The sequence below is a fragment of the Hyaena hyaena genome, unplaced genomic scaffold (assembly GCF_003009895.1).
Source record: "Hyaena hyaena isolate Hyena2069 unplaced genomic scaffold, ASM300989v1 scaffold_227, whole genome shotgun sequence".
Lineage (NCBI taxonomy): Eukaryota > Metazoa > Chordata > Mammalia > Carnivora > Hyaenidae > Hyaena > Hyaena hyaena.
The window spans coordinates 1,844,882-1,863,951 of NW_024080859.1; the positions used below are offsets into that span (position 1 = coordinate 1,844,882).

A 19,070-nucleotide genomic window follows, 5' to 3' on the forward strand; every position below is an offset into this window, starting at 1 on the left:
ATTCCCTTGCTTTTGGGGATGTGTCGAGTAAGAAGTTGCTGCGGTGGAGGTCAAGGAGGTTGTTTCCTGCTTTCTCCTCTAGAGTGTTGATAGTTTCCTGTCTCACGTTCAGGTCCTTTATCCATTTTGAGTTTATTTTTGTGCATGGTGTGAGAAAATGATCTAGTTTCATTCTTCTGCATGTTGCTGTCCAGTTCTCCCAACACCATCTGTTAAAAAGGCTGTCTTTTTTCCCTTGGATATTCTTTCCTGCTTTGTCAAAGATTAGTTGGCTGTATACTTTTGGGTCCACTTCTGAGTTCTCAATTCTGTTCCATTGGTCTATGTGTCTGTTTTTGTGCCAATACCATACTGTCTTGATGATGACAGCTGTCAGGCCATTCTTTATGGAGAAGACTTGGGGCATTGAGACGGCTCCTGAGAAGTGCCAAGGGTCCTTGGAAGTCTGCAGCAAAGGTGGAGGAGTCCCAACAGCCCAGCTGCAGGGTTTGCAAATTATAAAGTTTTCATTTTTGATACCAAAAGAATACGAACTAAGGTCTTTAAAGTACACACCCAGAAGAGAAAAGCAGCTACACATACCAGTTCCAATCTAAAAAGCCAATTATTTTCTACAGCAGCACATGGAATTACCTGCACTCAGTTGGGGACAGACACCGAAACTGGAGATGGCAGCGGGGTCTTGCTGGAACGGCCACAGCAAATGGGGATGATCACAAAGTCTCCAGGGCTGTGCTCCCACCTGCTCCTGTGTGACCCTCCATCCAATCAGTGGTTCCTTAAACTGTACAAAAAATATTTCAAATTTCAGGTTCAGAGGCGCCTGGTGGCTCCGTCAACTAAGCATCACGTCTCAATGTAAATATTACCAATTGCCAAAATTTCTAAATCGCAGGCTGGGTCTGTGACTCACACTTGGCTTCTGCAGATCCCTAGGCTGTCTTCGTCATACCTTTGCCCACTCTGCGCTGTCATCTTTGGTTATATGACAGATTCTCTCCATGGACCGTGAAAAGAGGGGAGCAGAGACCTAGTCCTGGGTCACTGCTAGATCCCAGCACTTAGAATATTTCCATATAAAATGAGCCTGGAAGAACATTTCTTGTCTATATGCATGCTGAATGAGGGCAAAGTGCTGTGACAATAAAGGGCACTCCTTTGTGCTCATGATCATGGGCTATGACTGTTATGTGGCCATCTTCCACCGCCTGTGCTCCACTATGCTCATGAATCCTTGTGGTTGTGCTCTCCTACATCCCAGGGCTGAGCTGGTGGCTCAGTTGGGAATGATAATGACCCCAGCAGTTTTTCATCTCACTTTCTGGAGGTCTTGTGTGATTCCCCATTTTGTCAGCTATGTGCTTTTCCTTCTAAAGTGGGCCTGATGACAGAGACACCCTCTGTCACCTTGGGTGTGACACTGGTGTGTGTCTCAGCTCTGATGCGATGTATATTCCTCATCGTCCTCTCCTATGTCTTCATCGTGGCCACCATATGGAGGATCCCCTCTGCAGAGGGCAGGCACAAGGCTTTCTCCACATGTGTGTCGCACCTCACTGTGGTCATCATTGTGCACTATGGCTTTGCCTCCATTATCTACCTCAAGCCCAAGGGCCCCCATTCTATGTACTGTACCACCCTGATGGCCACCACCTATACATACAGTCTTCACTCTTTCTCAGCCCGATCATTTTTAGCCTCAGGAATAAGGAGTTCAAGAACGCCATGACGAAAAGCTCATCTTTTCATATGTATGTTAGCCCTCTGGATGTATTCTTTGGAAAATTTTCTTCTCAGCCTTCCACCCATTTCTTAATTGGGTTGTTTGTGTTTTGGTGTTGAGGTTGATAGATTTTTAAACTTTTTTTTTTTAATTTTTTTTTTAAATATATTATTTCTAGGAGAGAGAAAGAGTGAGCAGGGGAGGGTCAGAGAGAGAGGGGGACACAGACTCTGAAACAGGCTCCAGGCTCTCCCGACACGGGGCTCAAACCCACGAACCGCGAGATCATGACCTAAGCGAAAGTTGGACGCTTAACCGACTAAGCTGCCCAGGCGATTTTTAAACTTTTTAATATGTATTTATTTTAGAGAGAAAGACAGATGTGTGCCAGGGAGGGGCAGTGGGAGAGCAAGACACAGATCTGAAGCAGGCTCCAGGCTCTGAGCTGTCAGCACAGAGCCCGATGCAGGGCTTGAACTCATGAACCATGACACCATGACCTGAGCCTAATCAGATGCTTAACCGACAGAGCAACCCGGGCACTCTGAGTTTGATAAGTTCTTTATAGCTTTTGGATCCTAATCCTTCATCAGATATATCATTTGCAAATATCTTCTCTCACTCCATAGGCTGCCTTTTAGTTTTGTTGATTGTTTCCTTCTCCGTGAAGAAGCTTTGTATCTTGCTGAAGTCCCAACAGCTCATGTTTGCTTTTGTTTCCCTTGCCTTCAGCGATGTGTCTAGTAAGTAGTTGCTATGGTTGATGTCAAAGAGATTGCTGTCTGGGTCCTCTAGGGTTTTGATGGTTTCCAATCTAACATATAGGTCTTTCATCCATGTTGAATTTGTCTTTGTGTATGCTGTAAGATAGTGGTCCAGTTTCATTCTCCTGCATGTTGTCGCCCAGTTTTCCCAACACGGTTGTTGAAGAGACTGTCTTTTTTCCATTGGATATTCTTTCCTGCTTTAAAGAAGATGAATTGACCATATAGTTGTGGGTCCATTTCTGGGTTTTCTATTCTGTTCCATTGATCTAAGTGTCTGTTTCTGTGCCAGTACCATACTGTCTTGATGACTACAGCTTTGTAGTATAGCTTGAAATCCTGAATTGTGAGGCCTCCAGTTTAGTATAGTTTAGTTTTTTTTTTTTCCAGGATTACTTTCACTATTCAGGATCTTTTGTGTTTCCTTATGGATTTTAGGATTTTTTTGTTCTAGCTCTGAGAAGAATCCTAGTAATATATTTTGATAGGGATTGCATTAAATATGTAGATTGCTTGGGTAGTATACACATTTTAACAATGTTTGTTCTTTCAATCTATGAGCATGCAATGCTTTTCCATTTCTTTGTGTCCTTTCCAATGTCCTTCATAAGTCTTCTATACTTTTCAGAGTACAGATCTTTTATCTCTTTATTAGGTTTACTCCTAAGTATCTTATTGTTTTTAGTGCAACTGTAAATGGGATTGATTCCTTGATTTATTTTTCTGACGCTTCATTATTGATGCATCGAAATGCAACAGATTTCCACATGTTGATTTTATATGCTCAACATCACTCATCATTAGGGAAATACGAGTCAAAATCACAATGAGATGTTACCTCACACCTGTCAGAATGGCTAAAACTAACAACAAAAGAAAAAACAGGTGTTGGCAAGGATGCAGAAAAAAGAGAAGCCACATGCACTCTTGGTGGCAACGCAAACTGGCGCAGCCATTCTGGAGAATAGTATGGATGCTCCTTAAAAACTGAAAAATGTAACTACCCTAAAACCCAGCGATTGCACTATTACACAAAGGATACAAAAACACAAATTTAGGGGCACATGCACCCTAATGTTTATAGCAGCATTATCAACAATATTCAAATGACCAAGATAGCCCCATCAACTGATGAATGAATAAAGATGTGGGATATATATAACTATATATAGATATAGGTATACATAGATAGATATAGATATATAATATTCCACACTGGAATATTACTCAGCCATCCAAATGAATGAAATCTTGACACTTGCAACAACGTCGATAGAGTTAGAGTGTATTATTCTAAGTGAAATAAGTCAATGAGACAAAGACAAATACCATATGGTTTCACTCATCTGGGGAATTTAAGAAACAAAACAGATGAACGAATGGGAAGGGAGGGAAGAGAAGGAGGAGAAACAAACCACAAGAGACTCTTAATGATAGAGAACTGAGGGTTGATGGAGGGAGGTGGGTGGGAGATGGATAGGGATAGGCATTAGGAGGGCACTTGTTGCGATGAGCACTGGGTGTTGTATGTAAGTGATGATTCACTGAATTCCACTCTTGAAACCAATATTGTACAGCATGTTAACTAACTAAAATCTAAATTAAAAGAAAAGAAAACTGATTCCTTTAAGATCCTGTTGTCCAGTTTAGTGATGCAGAAATATGGTAGAAGGCCTGAGGACAGTAACATCTGTCTCCATAGGAATGTTGTAGAGTTTCACGTCCATGAAAATACACACACCTGTAGATGTTGGATTTATGCTGGGTATTTGTTTTCCCCAAAGTTTCACTCCTCTTGCATGGGATTTAGTGATCATGATCTCTTTTTCTTGACCCCATGTAATGAACTCCTTCCCATTACCTCTGTCTAAGAATGTGTTATCTCTCTATGGGTGAGTGGGGAGCATCACGTACATGTGTCTGGGGACTGATGCACAAGGTTACTGGAATGGGGAAAATTTTCCACTCCTCCAACATAAGATAAAGAAAAATAAGCAGAATAATAATATTTGGCTCCAGCATTGGCCCTTTTCTTATCAAATAATTTGCCCAGTGATTTATGGTATTGTCTTTCAGATGATAACAAATACACAAAAGAATTAAACTATTAGTCTCTAAGAGATGATTTGCTGTTTACAATTCCTCAGTGCCTTGAAAGGGATAGATCTTAAGGAAGTTTTTATATATAAAATAGGGTTCAGAAGGTGAAGCAGAGAGGAGAAGAGGGAGAGGCAGCAAGAAAGAGAGAGAGAGTGAGAGAGAGAGAACTAGTGGTATAGGAGTCCTTAAAATGTCAAGGGACACTTGAGTAAAATTGGATATGGGACAAAATCTGGGAAAGGAATGATAAATGAGAAGGAAGTTGGTAACAGGGTAATTTTCATATGAGGAAAGGAAAAGGAAGGGAGAGTGAGAGAAGTGGGGGAATAGGGAGAAAAAGAGAGACAGTAAAAAGAGAGACTGAACAGAAGGGGTTCAGTGTCTGGGTAAGAACATAAAGCATGTTAAGGTGTTGTTCTCTGACATCTTATGGAAATCATTTTCCCTTTTCTCCTCATAATTTCAGTAAAACATCAATTTTCCATTCCTGAGTTTACTTGAATCTATCTGGGGGGCGTGTTGTAGGCCCACTGCTATCTCAAGATGGCACACAGAGGTCAAGGGTATGGGTACCTCCTTTATGCAAATGAGAAATGTCAGTGGAGGTCACGCAACCCATGGAGGAAGGGGTCACATGGAGATTGAGGTCTGTCTGACTCCCATGCTGGTGTTTGGGAAACGATATGTCTGAGGATCCAAGGAGGGGGCCTTCTGCGGATCTAAACTATTACTCAAGGTGAGGCCAGATGTTTGAGTTGGAGGCAGAAGATGTGTTATAATATTAAACCCACAGTTACCAGTTATCGCATGAGCATATCAAGACTCTTGTCAGTGGTCAATAAACAAGCACAATACAAGAGACCAAATATCTGTTTGGTTATATCACAGAGAGGCTTATGTTGATGTGGACTCTCAGGCTTGGATCACCAGGATAACAGGGATAGGGTAGAACTTGAACATGAGGGGAGGTGTGGTGATCCAGTGTGGTCAGGAGATTCTGAACACTTCTACTGACAAGGAGAAATCATTTCCCAAGATCTAATTCTAAATAACCCTTATTGTGGGAAGGCCTCCAGCTGCCTTGACCCCAGGGCAGAGCTCTGGATTCCCACTCTGGGCTGCTCCAGCTCCTGCCTCCCCTCTGACCTTAAAGGATTGGGGGCATCTATTCCATCCCTGTCTCCCCCAAGACTGGGAGCTCCTAGTGCTCAGCAGGGACTGAGGTCTCTGGGCAGACAGAGACAGCAGGGAGCCATGGTAGTGTTAGAGATTTAGAGGAAGGAGTAGAACCTGGAGGTCCCCGGAGGCCCTCTGATGATCATCTTGGCCTCTCCAGACCCAGAGGGCAGCCTCCAGATTGGTGTCCCGGGGATGCCCTGGGGAGCAGTGTGCTGGGAAGCTGCAGCAGGGATAAAGCACACAGCATCAGTTATGGGAGCCCAGAGGCCTGGCCTCACACTTTCCCCTGTGTCACTGACGGAATAACACAGGGGAGCTTCTTGTGTCCACCCCTACAGGCTGCTTCCCAGAAGAGGCAGCCCAGGCTGAGGGGGACCAGGTGGGACAGGGTAGGTGGTAATATTCAGACAGTTGTGGTGAACAAGGCGCAGACGGGATGGGAACAGGAACTGGTAGAGGAGTCATACGACAGACTGTCACCCATGCGTGGGGTCTTCTCAGGTGCTTGTTATGGGTCATGGCTTGTTCACACAGCCCAGTGCTCTAGGAGGTTCTTAGCCAGTGGTCCTCAGCTCAGGGTGATTCTGTCCCACAGGAGACATGTGAGCATGTCTGGAGACATTTTTGATTGTCGTGACTTACGATTGGTGGGGACGCTACTGACATCTGGTGGGTTGAGGACAGAGATCCTGTTAAACATTGTATAATGCACAGGACAGACACCACCCCAGAGAATGATCTGGCCCCAAATCCCGTGCACACTGAGGCTCAGAAATGTAGCTCTGTGTGTGTATCTTGCTTGTGTTATTGTGTCCTGAGTTGGGTGACGGTGGCCTTTGCTAACCTGGAGGTGAGCCTTGTGGGAAGGCAGAGGGGTTGAGCTGGAGGCGCTCCTGGATGCAGGTGTGTGACATGAGCTCAGCACCTGTGTGTGAGCCATCCTGTGTGAGACCAGAGTGGACAGAACTCTCTCCTGCACCTGTCAGAGGAGATGGGGGAGCCCAGCCCGGAGAACTGCAGCCACTCCACCAAGCAGCGGGTGGGAAGGCAGACTGCAGGGTGAGGCAGGGGGAGGGGAGGGGCGAGGTTGGACCAGACACTCATGGAGCTGTGTTGTCAGGTTAGCAGAGGCCCTAAGGGCCCCAATGGGTCAGAGACCATGAGTTTAGAATGGGACCACCTGGTGCATCTGGTACAGACTGATGACAAGAGAGCAGCTCAGAGGACAGAGAAGAAATCAGAGTCAGTGATAACCACCCACAGTAGGTACACATGGAGCCTTTTCTGTGAATCCTCGTGGAAGATAGAAGTTCTAGAGAAAGTTCTCTGCTTACTCCCATTTTTCAGATTGGGAGATGAGAATCAGGACTGGAAAGTTCATTCTCAGACACACACAGAAAAAGCTGGGGCTTGAACCCTGGCTCTGATGACTGCACACCTGAGATGTGTTTCAGACAGATGTCTCCGGAAGCCAGAGTGGAGTGGGAGCAGGGAGGAGCCTGGGCCAGTGAGAGGGGCAGGTGGAGGACACGTTACAGTTCACTGTCAGTGTCACACATTCTGTGAATTCTGACACATGTATAATGGCAAGTATCAACAGTAACAGAATCCTGCAGAATGGTGTCAGGTGCTCTATTTTTAATATGCCAAAAAGTTACTGTGCTGGAGCATTCATCTGCTTTTTGCTTCACACTCCATATCATTTTACATGTTCTTTTATGCTGCTGTGTGTGCATCAGACTCCTGGCTGGGGCTCCAGGGTTTGCACCCAGCCCATGGGTCCTGTCCCGTTCCCATTGATGGACAAGCAGACTTTCCATCCAGTTCCCCACTAAAAGCAATGCCCACAGAAACACCCTGTGACCTGCTGCCCTGTAAATACCTTTGAGCACTCATGATAGATGCTCAGGAGCACATGTGCTGGTGCACAGAGCACGTGAACTCCTCATTCCCACTATTCTGTGTTCTCACAGGCTGTGCACAAGGGTTGCTTTCTCCCCAAACCTGATCAACACCAGGGAGTTTCTAATGTGAGGCATTGAATAGATATACACTGAATTTCCATTGCATTTTCCCTCCTTTCACTCTCTGTCCCTCTCTCTTTTGTTCTTGTTATCATATTTTTATTGGCTTGTACTACACCCTCTGTGAGCAATCTCTTCATACTTTTGCTGAATTCTGTTTCCTTCCTTTGCTCATTTCTCTATCGAGTTTTCTGCTTCTTGTAGATGTAACTAGTTTCTACTTTATTCTAGATCATATTCCCTGGTCCTTCCTGTACGATGAAAATGATTTCTCTCCCCTTTCCATCTCCCATTACCTGGATCCAGGATATCTTGTTGATCAGAAACCCACTGTGCTGATGTTTTCATATCTTTCAAAAGCACTCAATGGCTGTGCTTCTGAAGTTTGTTATAAAGTCCTTCGCCACTCTTATATCAACAAAAGAATTTCCTGCACCTTCTCTTATTAGCACCAGGGTGCTGTGTTCATATTTAAGTCCTGAATCCACCTGGATTCCACCCGTGTGTATGGCCTTGGGCAGAAATTCAGATTTGCTTTGCTTCATAAAAGGACCAGTTTTCCCACCACAGACTCCTAAACAATCCATCTTTTCACTTTGATGTGTGCTCCCGCCTTTATCAAGGTTTGAATCGTGTTGGGACACTTTCTGAGGTATGCAGCCAACTTGATCGGTGTCTGTCTGTTCCAGGTTCCCACTTGAACGTGACAGTGGTGTGTACTGTCTATCCTGGGTCTCCACCCCTGCCAGGGCATCTCTGTCCTGTTTCATCCATCTTCAGAGGATTGGCATAGTTTTGCACTGACTTTATTTTTCAGTTGGAACTCGAGGAAACTTTTATCAAATGTACGTTGGAGTCACTGTCCGTACTGCAGGTGTCCTGATGACATAACCATCACCACACTCGCTCACCCATCCGAGAGGGTAGATTGTCCTCCCCGTATTCAGACCATCATCTGCATTTTTTCTCATGGTTAACATTTCTGCACATGGAAGTATTGCGTGTGTTTGATTAATTCCTAGATATCATATAACAGAGGTTTTCAAAGTATGATTTGAGGACCCTGGGGTCCCAGAGACCCTTTCTGGGGGAACATCAGGTCCTTACTTTTCCAATAGAAGTAAGAATGTATTTTCATCATATGCTTCAACGAAAACAACATGTTCCACAGGCTGAATGAAGAATCAGACACAAGTATTAATTTGTCTCCAAAATAACTGCTCTTCTCATTAAATGTTATGTTTGTAAATGTACTTTCTGAAAAATATGTTACCTATATTGCAGGTTGACCTTCCTTCCTTCCTTCCTTCCTTCCTTCCTTCCTTCCTTCCTTCCTTCCTTCCTTTCCTCCTTACTTCCTTCCTTCTTTCCTTCCTTCCTTTCTCTGTCTCTCTCTGTCTCTCTCTCTCCTCTCTCTCTCTCTCTTTCTAGCATGCACACAAGTGGGGCAGTGGCAGAGAGACAGGGAGAGAGAGATTCTTAAGCAGGCTCCATGCTCTGCACAGATCCCAATGTGGAACTCAATCTCAGGACCGAGAGATCAATACATGAGCGGAAGTCAATAGTCAGAATATTAACTGACTGAGCCTCCAGGTGCCCCGTGAATGTATCCAGAGCTACATATTTTCAGACAATCTCAGTGCTAATTTTCAATATGGTAAAGATAGAGAGTCATACTGCACCCAAACAAGCCCATCACAGTCTCAGATTTCCTTGGGTAAAGAAATCACCAGACCACAGTGCTGTAGAGCTGTTTCTTTGCAGTTTGTGTCAGTTTAAGGAATATTATCCTACTTTTTACTTAAAGTTCATACTTTGAATGGTTACTGCTGGGGTAATTCTGTGGGAAATACTGAGTGTTGCGAGCAGATCTAGTCTTCTGCAGACTGTTCTCTATTGCCGTGGTTTGTTATGTCTTCAATCTTTTCCTTTTTCTGGGTGAACAAGCAAGCAAGTCTCTTTCCTTCCAATCCTTACATACCTTCTTTCTTTTTCTTACTTTATAGCACCGCTCACGACTTTCAGCTCCATGCTGAAGGACAGCAGAACCAGTGAGTATCCTTGTCATTTTCCCAATCCTAACATATTGCGTCTATAGTCTCCCTGTTTTGTAAATTGTCTGGGGTGTACTGTTGTCTAGATTCATGATCTTCTTGCTGGTCACCTTCATTCCCTTTCTGATCTCACCAGATGCAGCATCCATGGCTGGTCAGAACTATAGCCTGGTGACTGAATTCATCCTTGTGGGCTTCTCCAACTTCCCGCGGCATCTACTGCCCACCTTCTTCCTGCTATACCTGCTCATGTACCTGTTCACGCTGCTGGGCAACCTCCTCATCATGGCCACCGTGTGGAGCGAGCGCAGCCTGCACACACCCATGTACCTATTCCTGTGCGCGCTGTCCACCTCCGAGATTCTGTTCACTGTTGCCGTCACCCCGCGCATGCTGGTTGACATGCTCTCCACCCACCGCACCATCACCTGGGCGGCCTGTGCCAGCCAGATGTTCTTCTCCTTCACGTTCGGCTTCACACACTCCTTCCTGCTCATGATCATGGGCTACGACCGCTACGTGGCCATCTGCCACCCTCTGCGCTACCACGTGCTCATGAGCTCCCGTGGCTGTGCCCACCTCGTGTCCTGGTCCTGGGCGGGTGGCTCAGTCATGGGAATGATGCTGACCCTGATAGTTTTTCACCTCACCTTCTGTGGGTCTAACGTGATCCACCATTTTGTCTGCCATGTACTTTCCCTTCTAAAGTTGGCCTGTGGGAATGAGAATTCTTCTGTCACGCTGGGTGTGATCCTGGTATGTGTCTCAGCTCTAATGGGCTGTTTATTCCTCATCGTCCTCTCCTATGTCTTCATCGTGGCCGCCATATTGAGGATCCCCTCTGCAGAGGGCAGACACAAGACCTTCTCCACGTGTGTGTCCCACCTCACTGTGGTCATTGTGCACTACGGCTTTGCCTCCATCATCTACCTCAAGCCCAAGGGACCCCATTCTATGGACAGTAACACTCTGATGGCCACCACCTATACAGTCTTCACCCCCTTTCTCAGCCCGATCATTTTTAGTCTCAGGAATAAGGAGCTCAAGAATGCCATAAAGAAAAGCTTCCAGAGAAAATTCAGTCCCCTAAGCTCCTGATGGCCAGTTGGTGGTGAGGAAATATAGCAGGGCTGGGGATAATCAGGTCTGTTTCCATAGAACTGTTATAAGGATTCAGGTATGTGAAAAGACACACATTCTTGGATGATGATGCATGCTGGGTATTTGTTTTTCTCTGATTTGTTTGCTTTCCTCTTGCATAGGCTCTAGTGATCATCATCTGTTGCTCTTCACCCCATGTGAGAACTCCTTTCCATTTTCTGTCTAAGTTGTGTGCTCTACCTTTAGGCTAGTGAGGGGCAACACATGGATGTGCCTGGGTACTGACGCCCATGGTTCTTCTTGAAAGCACACTCAGGGGAGACATTTCTCCTCCACCCCCATAAAGATAAACAAAAATAATAATAATAATAAATGCTGCCAGAATTGGGGCTTTTCTAATCAGGCACTGTGTCCAGGGTTGTATATATTATCTTTTAATTATAACAAATGCACAAAATAATGTTAACTATTTGTTTCTAAGGGGACGTTTGATTGTTTATGTTTTTTTCACTGTCTTTGGAAGGAATAACCCTGTGGAGATTACTATGTTGATCTGAGTTGAGTGAAATGTGCAGATGAGATGCAGTTAAGGACCTGAGACAGGGGGATGTCAGAATCTGAAGTGAGGTGAGAGACGGAGGGGTAGAGAGTGGGTGGAGGAAAGGGTTCAGTGCTTGGATAATATAATGCATGTTTAAGGATAATGCTTTCAGACAGCTTATGGAAAGTCTCCCTTTTTCCCCACATTACTTTCCATAAACACCAAGTTTTCATTTCTGTGCTTTACTTGAGTCTATCTGGGGGAGTTTTGGAGGGCACAGTGTTATCTCAAGATTGCACAAAGAAAGGCCAAAGGCACCAGGTTCTCCCCTGACCCCCGAAGGACACAACCCTGTTCACACCTCGACTCACACCTCGTGACCCTGAGTCAGCTTCTGGCCTCCTGCATAGAGGAGGAGAGAAGTGTGTGGTCTCAGGGCACGAGGTTTATATGCTTTGTTACAGCAGCCCCAGAAAACTGACCAGTGAAATAGCATCCTGACATTTAATATTAATGGGTTTCATTACACATTAATTTCTAGCCAGGCTGTCAGGCCATTCTTCTTTACGGAGAAGACTCGGGGCACTGAGACGGCCCCTGAGAGGTGCCAAGGGTCCTTGGAAGTCTGCAGCAAAGGTGGAGGAGTCCCGACAGCCCAGCTGCAGGGTGTGCTCACTGACAGAAGGCCTCGGGTGTGTTGTGACGACACAGCTGACCGTGTACCTGCAGGGGCCCAGCACCGGAGCTGGCATGTGCTGTGCCCTCAGCCAACATTACCGGAGTAGGAGCTGGCAGCACCAGGATCGTCTTCGTGTCCGACGTGGACTCTGTGTCCCGGAAGAGATGCTTGCCCTCCTGTGTGCTGGGGTCTCTGCGTTATAATAAAGATACAGAAACAGGAACATCTTCAGAGAGATGCTGAGTTGCAGGGGCTGAATTGGGGGAAATACTTACACAAAGGACAAACCACCAGGGATCCTGAGCTCTGGGTCTCATCTCTTTAAGTGGAAAAGAGACACTTTTACAAGACCTCTCGTTCTTTTAGGTTTTTTGTTTTTTTTTGTTTTTTGGTTTTTTTTTGGTATTAGTTAGAGTTCGCTAGAAAAACAGAATCCTTAGGAGGGATGTGCATAGGGGCGCCTGGGTGGCTTAGTCGGTTAAGCGTCCGACTTTCGCTTAGGTCATGATCTCGAGGTTCGTGGGTTCGAGCCCCGAATCGGGCTCTGTGCTGACTGCCAGCTCAGAGCCTGGAGCCTGTTTCAGAGTCTGTCACTCCCTCTCTCTCTGACCCTCCCTTGCTCACGCTGTCTCTCTCTCTCTCTCTCCTAGAAATAAATAAAACATTAAAAAAATTTAAAAAAATAAAATAAAATAAAATAAAAAGGAGGGATGTGCATACACACATGTGTATATATGTGCATGTATAAATAATATAACCGATGTAATAATGTTACAGTATGTTTAAATTCATCTTTTTACTGCTTTGTTGGTATTCTCTTTTCAGTGACCAATCTCATAGCACACATAACATGCTTTCCCTGGTACTATAACAATAGTCTTGCAGCTAAAGACTAAGTGGTTCCAACTACTAAGCTAATGTGATACAAGATGTATAATTTGGTTTACAAATTCTAAAGTTTTCATTTTTGATACCAAAAGAATATGAACTAAGGTCTTTAAAATACACACCCAGAAGACAAAAGTGGCTATGCATACCAGTTCCAATCTAAAAAGTTGATTTTTTTCTACAGCAGCACATAGAATTACCTGCTCTCAGTTGAGGACAGACACCGAAACTGGAGATGGCAGCGAGGTCTTGCTGGAACGGCCACAGCAAATGGGGATGACCACAAAGTCCCCAGGGCCGTGCTCCTACCTGCTCCTTTTGTAACCCTCCATCCAATCATTGGTTCCTTAAACTGTACAAAAAATATTTCAAATTTCAGGTTCAGAGGCGCATGGTGGCTCCGTCAACTAAGCATTACGTCTCAATGTAAATATTACCAGTTGTCAAAATCTCTAAATCGCAGACTGGGTCTGTGACTCACACTTGGCTTCTGCAGATCCCTAGGCTGTCTTCGTCACACCTCTGCCCACTCTGCGCTGTCATCTTTGGTTATATGACAGGTTCTCTCCATGGACCGTGAAAAGGGGGAAGCAGAGACCTAGTCCTGGACCATTGCTAGATTCCAACACTTAGAATTTTCTTTTTTTTTTTTTTTTGGAAGAGTAAGATTTTATTTTATTTATTTATTTATTTTTACAAATAGTTTATTGTCAGGTTGGTTTCCATATTACATCCAGTGCTCATCCCCACAAGTGCCCTCCTCCATGCCCATTTCCCCCCTTCCCCCCAACACCCATCAGTCTTCAGTTTGTTCTCAGCATTCAAGATAGAATATTTCCATATAAAATGAACCTGGAAGAACATTTCTTGTCTATATGCATGCTGAATGAGAGCAAAGTGCTGTGACAACAAAGGGTACTCCTTTGTGCTCATGATCATGGGCTATGACTGTTATGTGGCCATCTTCCACCGCCTGTGCTCCACTATGCTCATGTATCCTTGTGGTTGTGCTCTCCTACATCCCAGGGCTGAGCTGGTGGCTCAGTTGGGAATGATAATGACCCCAGCAGTTTTTCATCTCACTTTCTGGAGGTCTTGTGTGATTCCCATTTTGTCAGCTGTGTGCTTTTCTTTCTAAAGTGGGCCTGTTGACAGACACACCCTCTGTCACCTTGGGTGTGACACTGGTGTGTGTCTCAGCTCTGATGCGATGTATATTCCTCATCGTCCTCTCCTATGTCTTCATCGTGGCCACCATATGGAGGATCCCCTCTGCAGAGGGCAGGCACAAGGCTTTCTCCACATGTGTGTCGCACCTCACTGTGGTCATCATTGTGCACTATGGCTTTGCCTCCATTATCTACCTCAAGCCCAAGGGCCCCCATTCTATGTACTGTACCACCCTGATGGCCACCACCTATACGGTCTTCACTCTTTCTCAGCCCGATCATTTTTAGCCTCAGGAGTAAGGAGTTCAAGAACGCCATGACGAAAAGCCCATCGTTTCATATGTATGTTAGCCCTCTGGATGTATTCTTTGGAAAATTTTCTTCTCAGCCTTCCACCCATTTCTTAATTGGGTTGTTTGTGTTTTGGTATTGAGGTTGATTGATTTTTAAACTTTTTAATATGTATTTATTTTATTTTTTTAAAAATATTTTTATTTATTGCTAGGAGAGAGAGAGACAGCATGAGCAGGGGAGGGTTAGAGAGAGAGGAAAACACAGACTCTGAAACAGGCTCCAGGCTCTGAGCTGGCAGTCAGCACAGAGCCCGACACGGGGCTCAAACCCACGAACCGCGAGATCATGACCTAAGCGAAAGTTGGACGCTTAACCGACTAAGCTGCCCAGGTGATTTTTAAACTTTTTAATATGTATTTATTTTAGAGAGAAAGACAGATGTGTGCCAGGGAGGGGCAGTGGGAGAGCAAGACACAGATCTGAAGCAGGCTCCAGGCTCTGAGCTGTCAGCACAGAGCCCGATGCAGGGCTTGAACTCATGAACCATGACACCATGACCTGAGCCTAATCAGATGCTTAACCGACAGAGCAACCCGGGCACTCTGAGTTTGATAAGTTCTTTATAGCTTTTGGATCCTAATCCTTCATCAGATATATCATTTGCAAATATCTTCTCTCACTCCATAGGCTGCCTTTTAGTTTTGTTGATTGTTTCCTTCTCCGTGAAGAAGCTTTGTATCTTGCTGAAGTCCCAACAGCTCATGTTTGCTTTTGTTTCCCTTGCCTTCAGCGATGTGTCTAGTAAGTAGTTGCTATGGTCGACGTCTTTTCGACCAGGTTGCTGCCTGGGTCCTCTAGGGTTTTGATGGTTTCCAATCTCACATTTAGGTCTTTCATCCATGTTGAATTTATCTTTGTGTATGCTGTAAGATAGTGGTCCAGTTTCATTCTCCTGCATGTTGTCGCCCAGTTTTCCCAACACGGTTGTTGAAGAGACTGTCTTTTTTCCATTGGATATTCTTTCCTGCTTTATAGAAGATGAATTGACCATATAGCTGTAGGTCCATTTCTGGGTTTTCTATTCTGTCCCATTGATCTAAGTGTCTGTTTCTGTGCCAGTACCATACTGTCTTGATGACTACAGCTTTGTAGTATAGCTTGAAATCCTGAATTGTGAGGCCTCCAGTATAATTTAGTTTTTTTTTTTTTCAGGATAACTTTGACTATTCAGGGTCTTTTGTGTTTCCTTATAAATTTTAGGATTTTTTTGTTCTAGCTCTGAGAAGAATCCTAGTAATATATTTTGATAGGGATTGCATTAAATATGTAGATTGCTTGGGTAGTATACACATTTTAACAATGTGTATACTACACATTGTGTATACTACACATTGTGAAAGATTGTTCTTTCAATCTATGAGCATGCAATGCTTTTCCATTTCTATGTGTCCTTTCCAATGTCCTTCATAAGTCTTCTATACTTTTCAGAGTACAGATCTTTTATCTCTTTATTAGGTTTACTCCTAAGTATCTTATTGTTTTTAGTGCAACTGTAAATGGGATTGATTCCTTGATTTATTTTTCTGACACAAAATTATTGATGAATAGAAATGCAACAGATTTCCACATGTTGATTTTATATGCTCAACATCATTCATCATTAGGGAAATACGAGTCAAAATCACAATGAGATGTTACCTCACACCTGTCGGAATGGTTAAAACTAACAACAAAAGAAAAAACAGGTGTTGGCAAGGATGCAGAGAAAAGGGAAGCCACATGCACTATTGGTGGCAACGCAAACTGGCGCAGTCATTCTGGAGAATAGTATGGATGCTCCTTAAAAACTGAAAAATGTAACTACCCTAAAACCCAGCGATTGCACTATTACACAAAGGATACAAAAACACAAATTTGAAGGGGTACATGCACCCTAATGTTTATAGCAGCATTATCAACAATATTCAAATGACCAAGATAGCCCCAATGTCCATCAACTGATGAATGAATAAAGATGTGGGATATATATATATAACTATATATAGATATAGGTATACATAGATAGATATATAGATATATAATATCCCACACTGGAATATTACTCAGCCATCCAAATGAATGAAATCTTGACACTTGCAACAATGTCGATAGAGTTAGAGTGTATTATTCTAAGTAAAATAAGTCAATGAGAGAAAGACAAATACCATATGATTTCACTCATCTGGGGAATTTAAGAAACAAAACAGATGAACGAATGGGAAGGGAGGGAAGAGAAGGAGGAGAAACAAACCACAAGAGACTCTTAATGATAGAGAACAAACTGAGGGTTGATGGAGGGAGGTGGGTGAGAGATGGATAGGGATAGGCATTAGGAGGGCACTTGTTGCGATGAGCACTGGGTGTTGTTGTATGTAAGTGATGATTCACTGAATTCTACTCCTGAAACCAATATTGTACAGCATGTTAACTAACTAAAATCTAAATTAAAAGAAAAGAAAATTGATTCCTTTAAGCTCTAGTTGGCCAGTTTAGGGATGCAAAAACATGGTAGAAGGCCTGAGGGCAGTAACATCTGTCTCCATAGGAATGTTGTAGAGTTTCAATTCTATGAAAATACATACACCTGTAGATGTTGGATTTATGCTGGGTATTTGTTTTCCCCCAAAGTTTCACTCCTCTTGCATGGGATTTAGTGATCATGATCTCTTTTTCTTGACCCCATGTGATGAACTCCTTCCCATTACCTCTGTCTAAGAATGTGTTATCTCTCTATGGGTGAGTGGGGAGCATCACGTACATGTGTCTGGGGACTGATGCACAACGTTACTGGAATGGGGAAGATTTTCCACTCCCCCAACATAGGATAAAGAAAAATAAGCAGAATAACAATATTTGGCTCCAGAGTTGACCCATTTCTTATCAAGCAATTTACCCAGTGATTATAGTATAACACATACACAAAAGAATTAAACTATTAGTCTCTAAGAGATGATTTGCTGTTTACAATTCCTCAGTGCCTTGAAAGGGATAGATCTTAAGGAAGTTTTTATATATAAAATAGGGTTCAGAAGGTGAAGCAGAGAGGAGAAGAGGGAGAGGCAGCAAGAAAGAGAGAGAGAGTGAGAGAGAGAGAACTAGTGGTATAGGAGTCCTTAAAATGTCAAGGGACACTTGAGTAAAATTGGATATGGGACAAAATCTGGGAAAGGAATGATAAATGAGAAGGAAGTTGGTAACAGGGTAATTTTCATATGAGGAAAGGAAAAGGAAGGGAGAGTGAGAGAAGTGGGGGAATAGGGAGAAAAAGAGAGACAGTAAAAAGAGAGACTGAACAGAAGGGGTTCAGTGTCTGGGTAAGAACATAAAGCATGTTAAGGTGTTGTTCTCTGACATCTTATGGAAATCATTTTCCCTTTTCTCCACATAATTTCAGTAAAACATCAATTTTCCATTCCTGAGTTTACTTGAATCTATCTGGGGGGCGTGTTGTAGGCCCACTGCTATCTCAAGATGGCACAGTAGGTCAAGGGCATGGGTACCTCCTTTATGCAAATGAAAATGTTAGTGGAGGTCACACAGCCCATGGAGGAAGGGGTCACATGGAGATTGAGGTCTGTCTGACTCCCATGCTGGTGTTTGGGAAACGATATGTCTGAGGATCCAAGGAGGGGGCCTTCTGCGGATCTAAACTATTACTCAAGGTGAGGCCAGATGTTTGAGTTGGAGGCAGAAGATGTGTTATAATATTAAACCCACAGTTACCAGTTATCACATGAGCATATCAAGACTCCCGTCAGTGGTCAATAAACAAGGACAATACAAGAGACCAAATATCTGTTTGGTTATATCACAGAGAGGCTTATGTTGATGTGGACTCTCAGGCTTGGATCACCAGGACGACAGGGATAGGATGACCATGAGGGGAGGTGTGGTGATCCAGTGTGGCCGGGAGACACTGAACACTTCTACTGACAAGGACAAATCATTTCCCAAGATCTAATTCTAAATAACCCTTATTGTGGGAAGGCCTCCAGCTGCCTTGACCCCAGGGCAGAGCTGGGCTGCTCCAGCTCTGACTCCCCTCTGACCCTAAAGGACTGAGGGCATCTATTCCATCCCTGTCTCCCCCAAGACTGGGAGCTCCTAGTGCTCAGCAGAGACTGAGGTCTCTGGGCAGACAGAGACAGCAGGGAGCCATGGTAGTGTTAGAGATTTAGAGGAAGGAGTAGAACCTGGAGGTCCCCGGAGGCCCTCTGATGATCATCTTGGCCTCTCCAGACCCAGAGGGCAGCCTCCAGATTGGTGTCCCGGGGATGCCCTGGGGAGCAGTGTGCTGGGAAGCTGCAGCAGGGATAAAGCACACAGCATCAGTTATGGGAGCCCAGAGGCCTGGCCTCACACTTTCCCCTGTGTCACTGACGGAATAACACAGGGGAGCTTCTTGCATTCACACTTGCAGGCTGCTTCCCAGAAGAGGCAGCCCAGGCTGAGGGGGACCAGGTGGGACAGGGTAGGTGGTAATATTCAGACAGTTGTGGTGAACAAGGCGCAGAC

General features: G+C 44.3%; 1 protein-coding gene and 2 pseudogenes across 1 annotated transcript; all 3 read left to right on the plus strand.

The window, feature by feature from the left end:
• Positions 1 to 1,121: 1,121 nt before the first annotated feature.
• LOC120239152 lies at positions 1,122 to 5,792 on the plus strand (annotated as a pseudogene).
• A 4,199-nt stretch (positions 5,793 to 9,991) lies between these two features.
• Positions 9,992 to 10,942, plus strand: LOC120239217 (olfactory receptor 10H3-like). The gene has a single exon (XM_039243398.1). The coding sequence runs from the start codon at positions 9,992 to 9,994 to the stop codon at positions 10,940 to 10,942; it is 951 nt and encodes a 316-aa protein (XP_039099329.1).
• Positions 10,943 to 13,939: 2,997 nt separating this feature from the next.
• LOC120239153 lies at positions 13,940 to 18,663 on the plus strand (annotated as a pseudogene).
• The last annotated feature ends 407 nt before the right edge of the window (positions 18,664 to 19,070 follow it).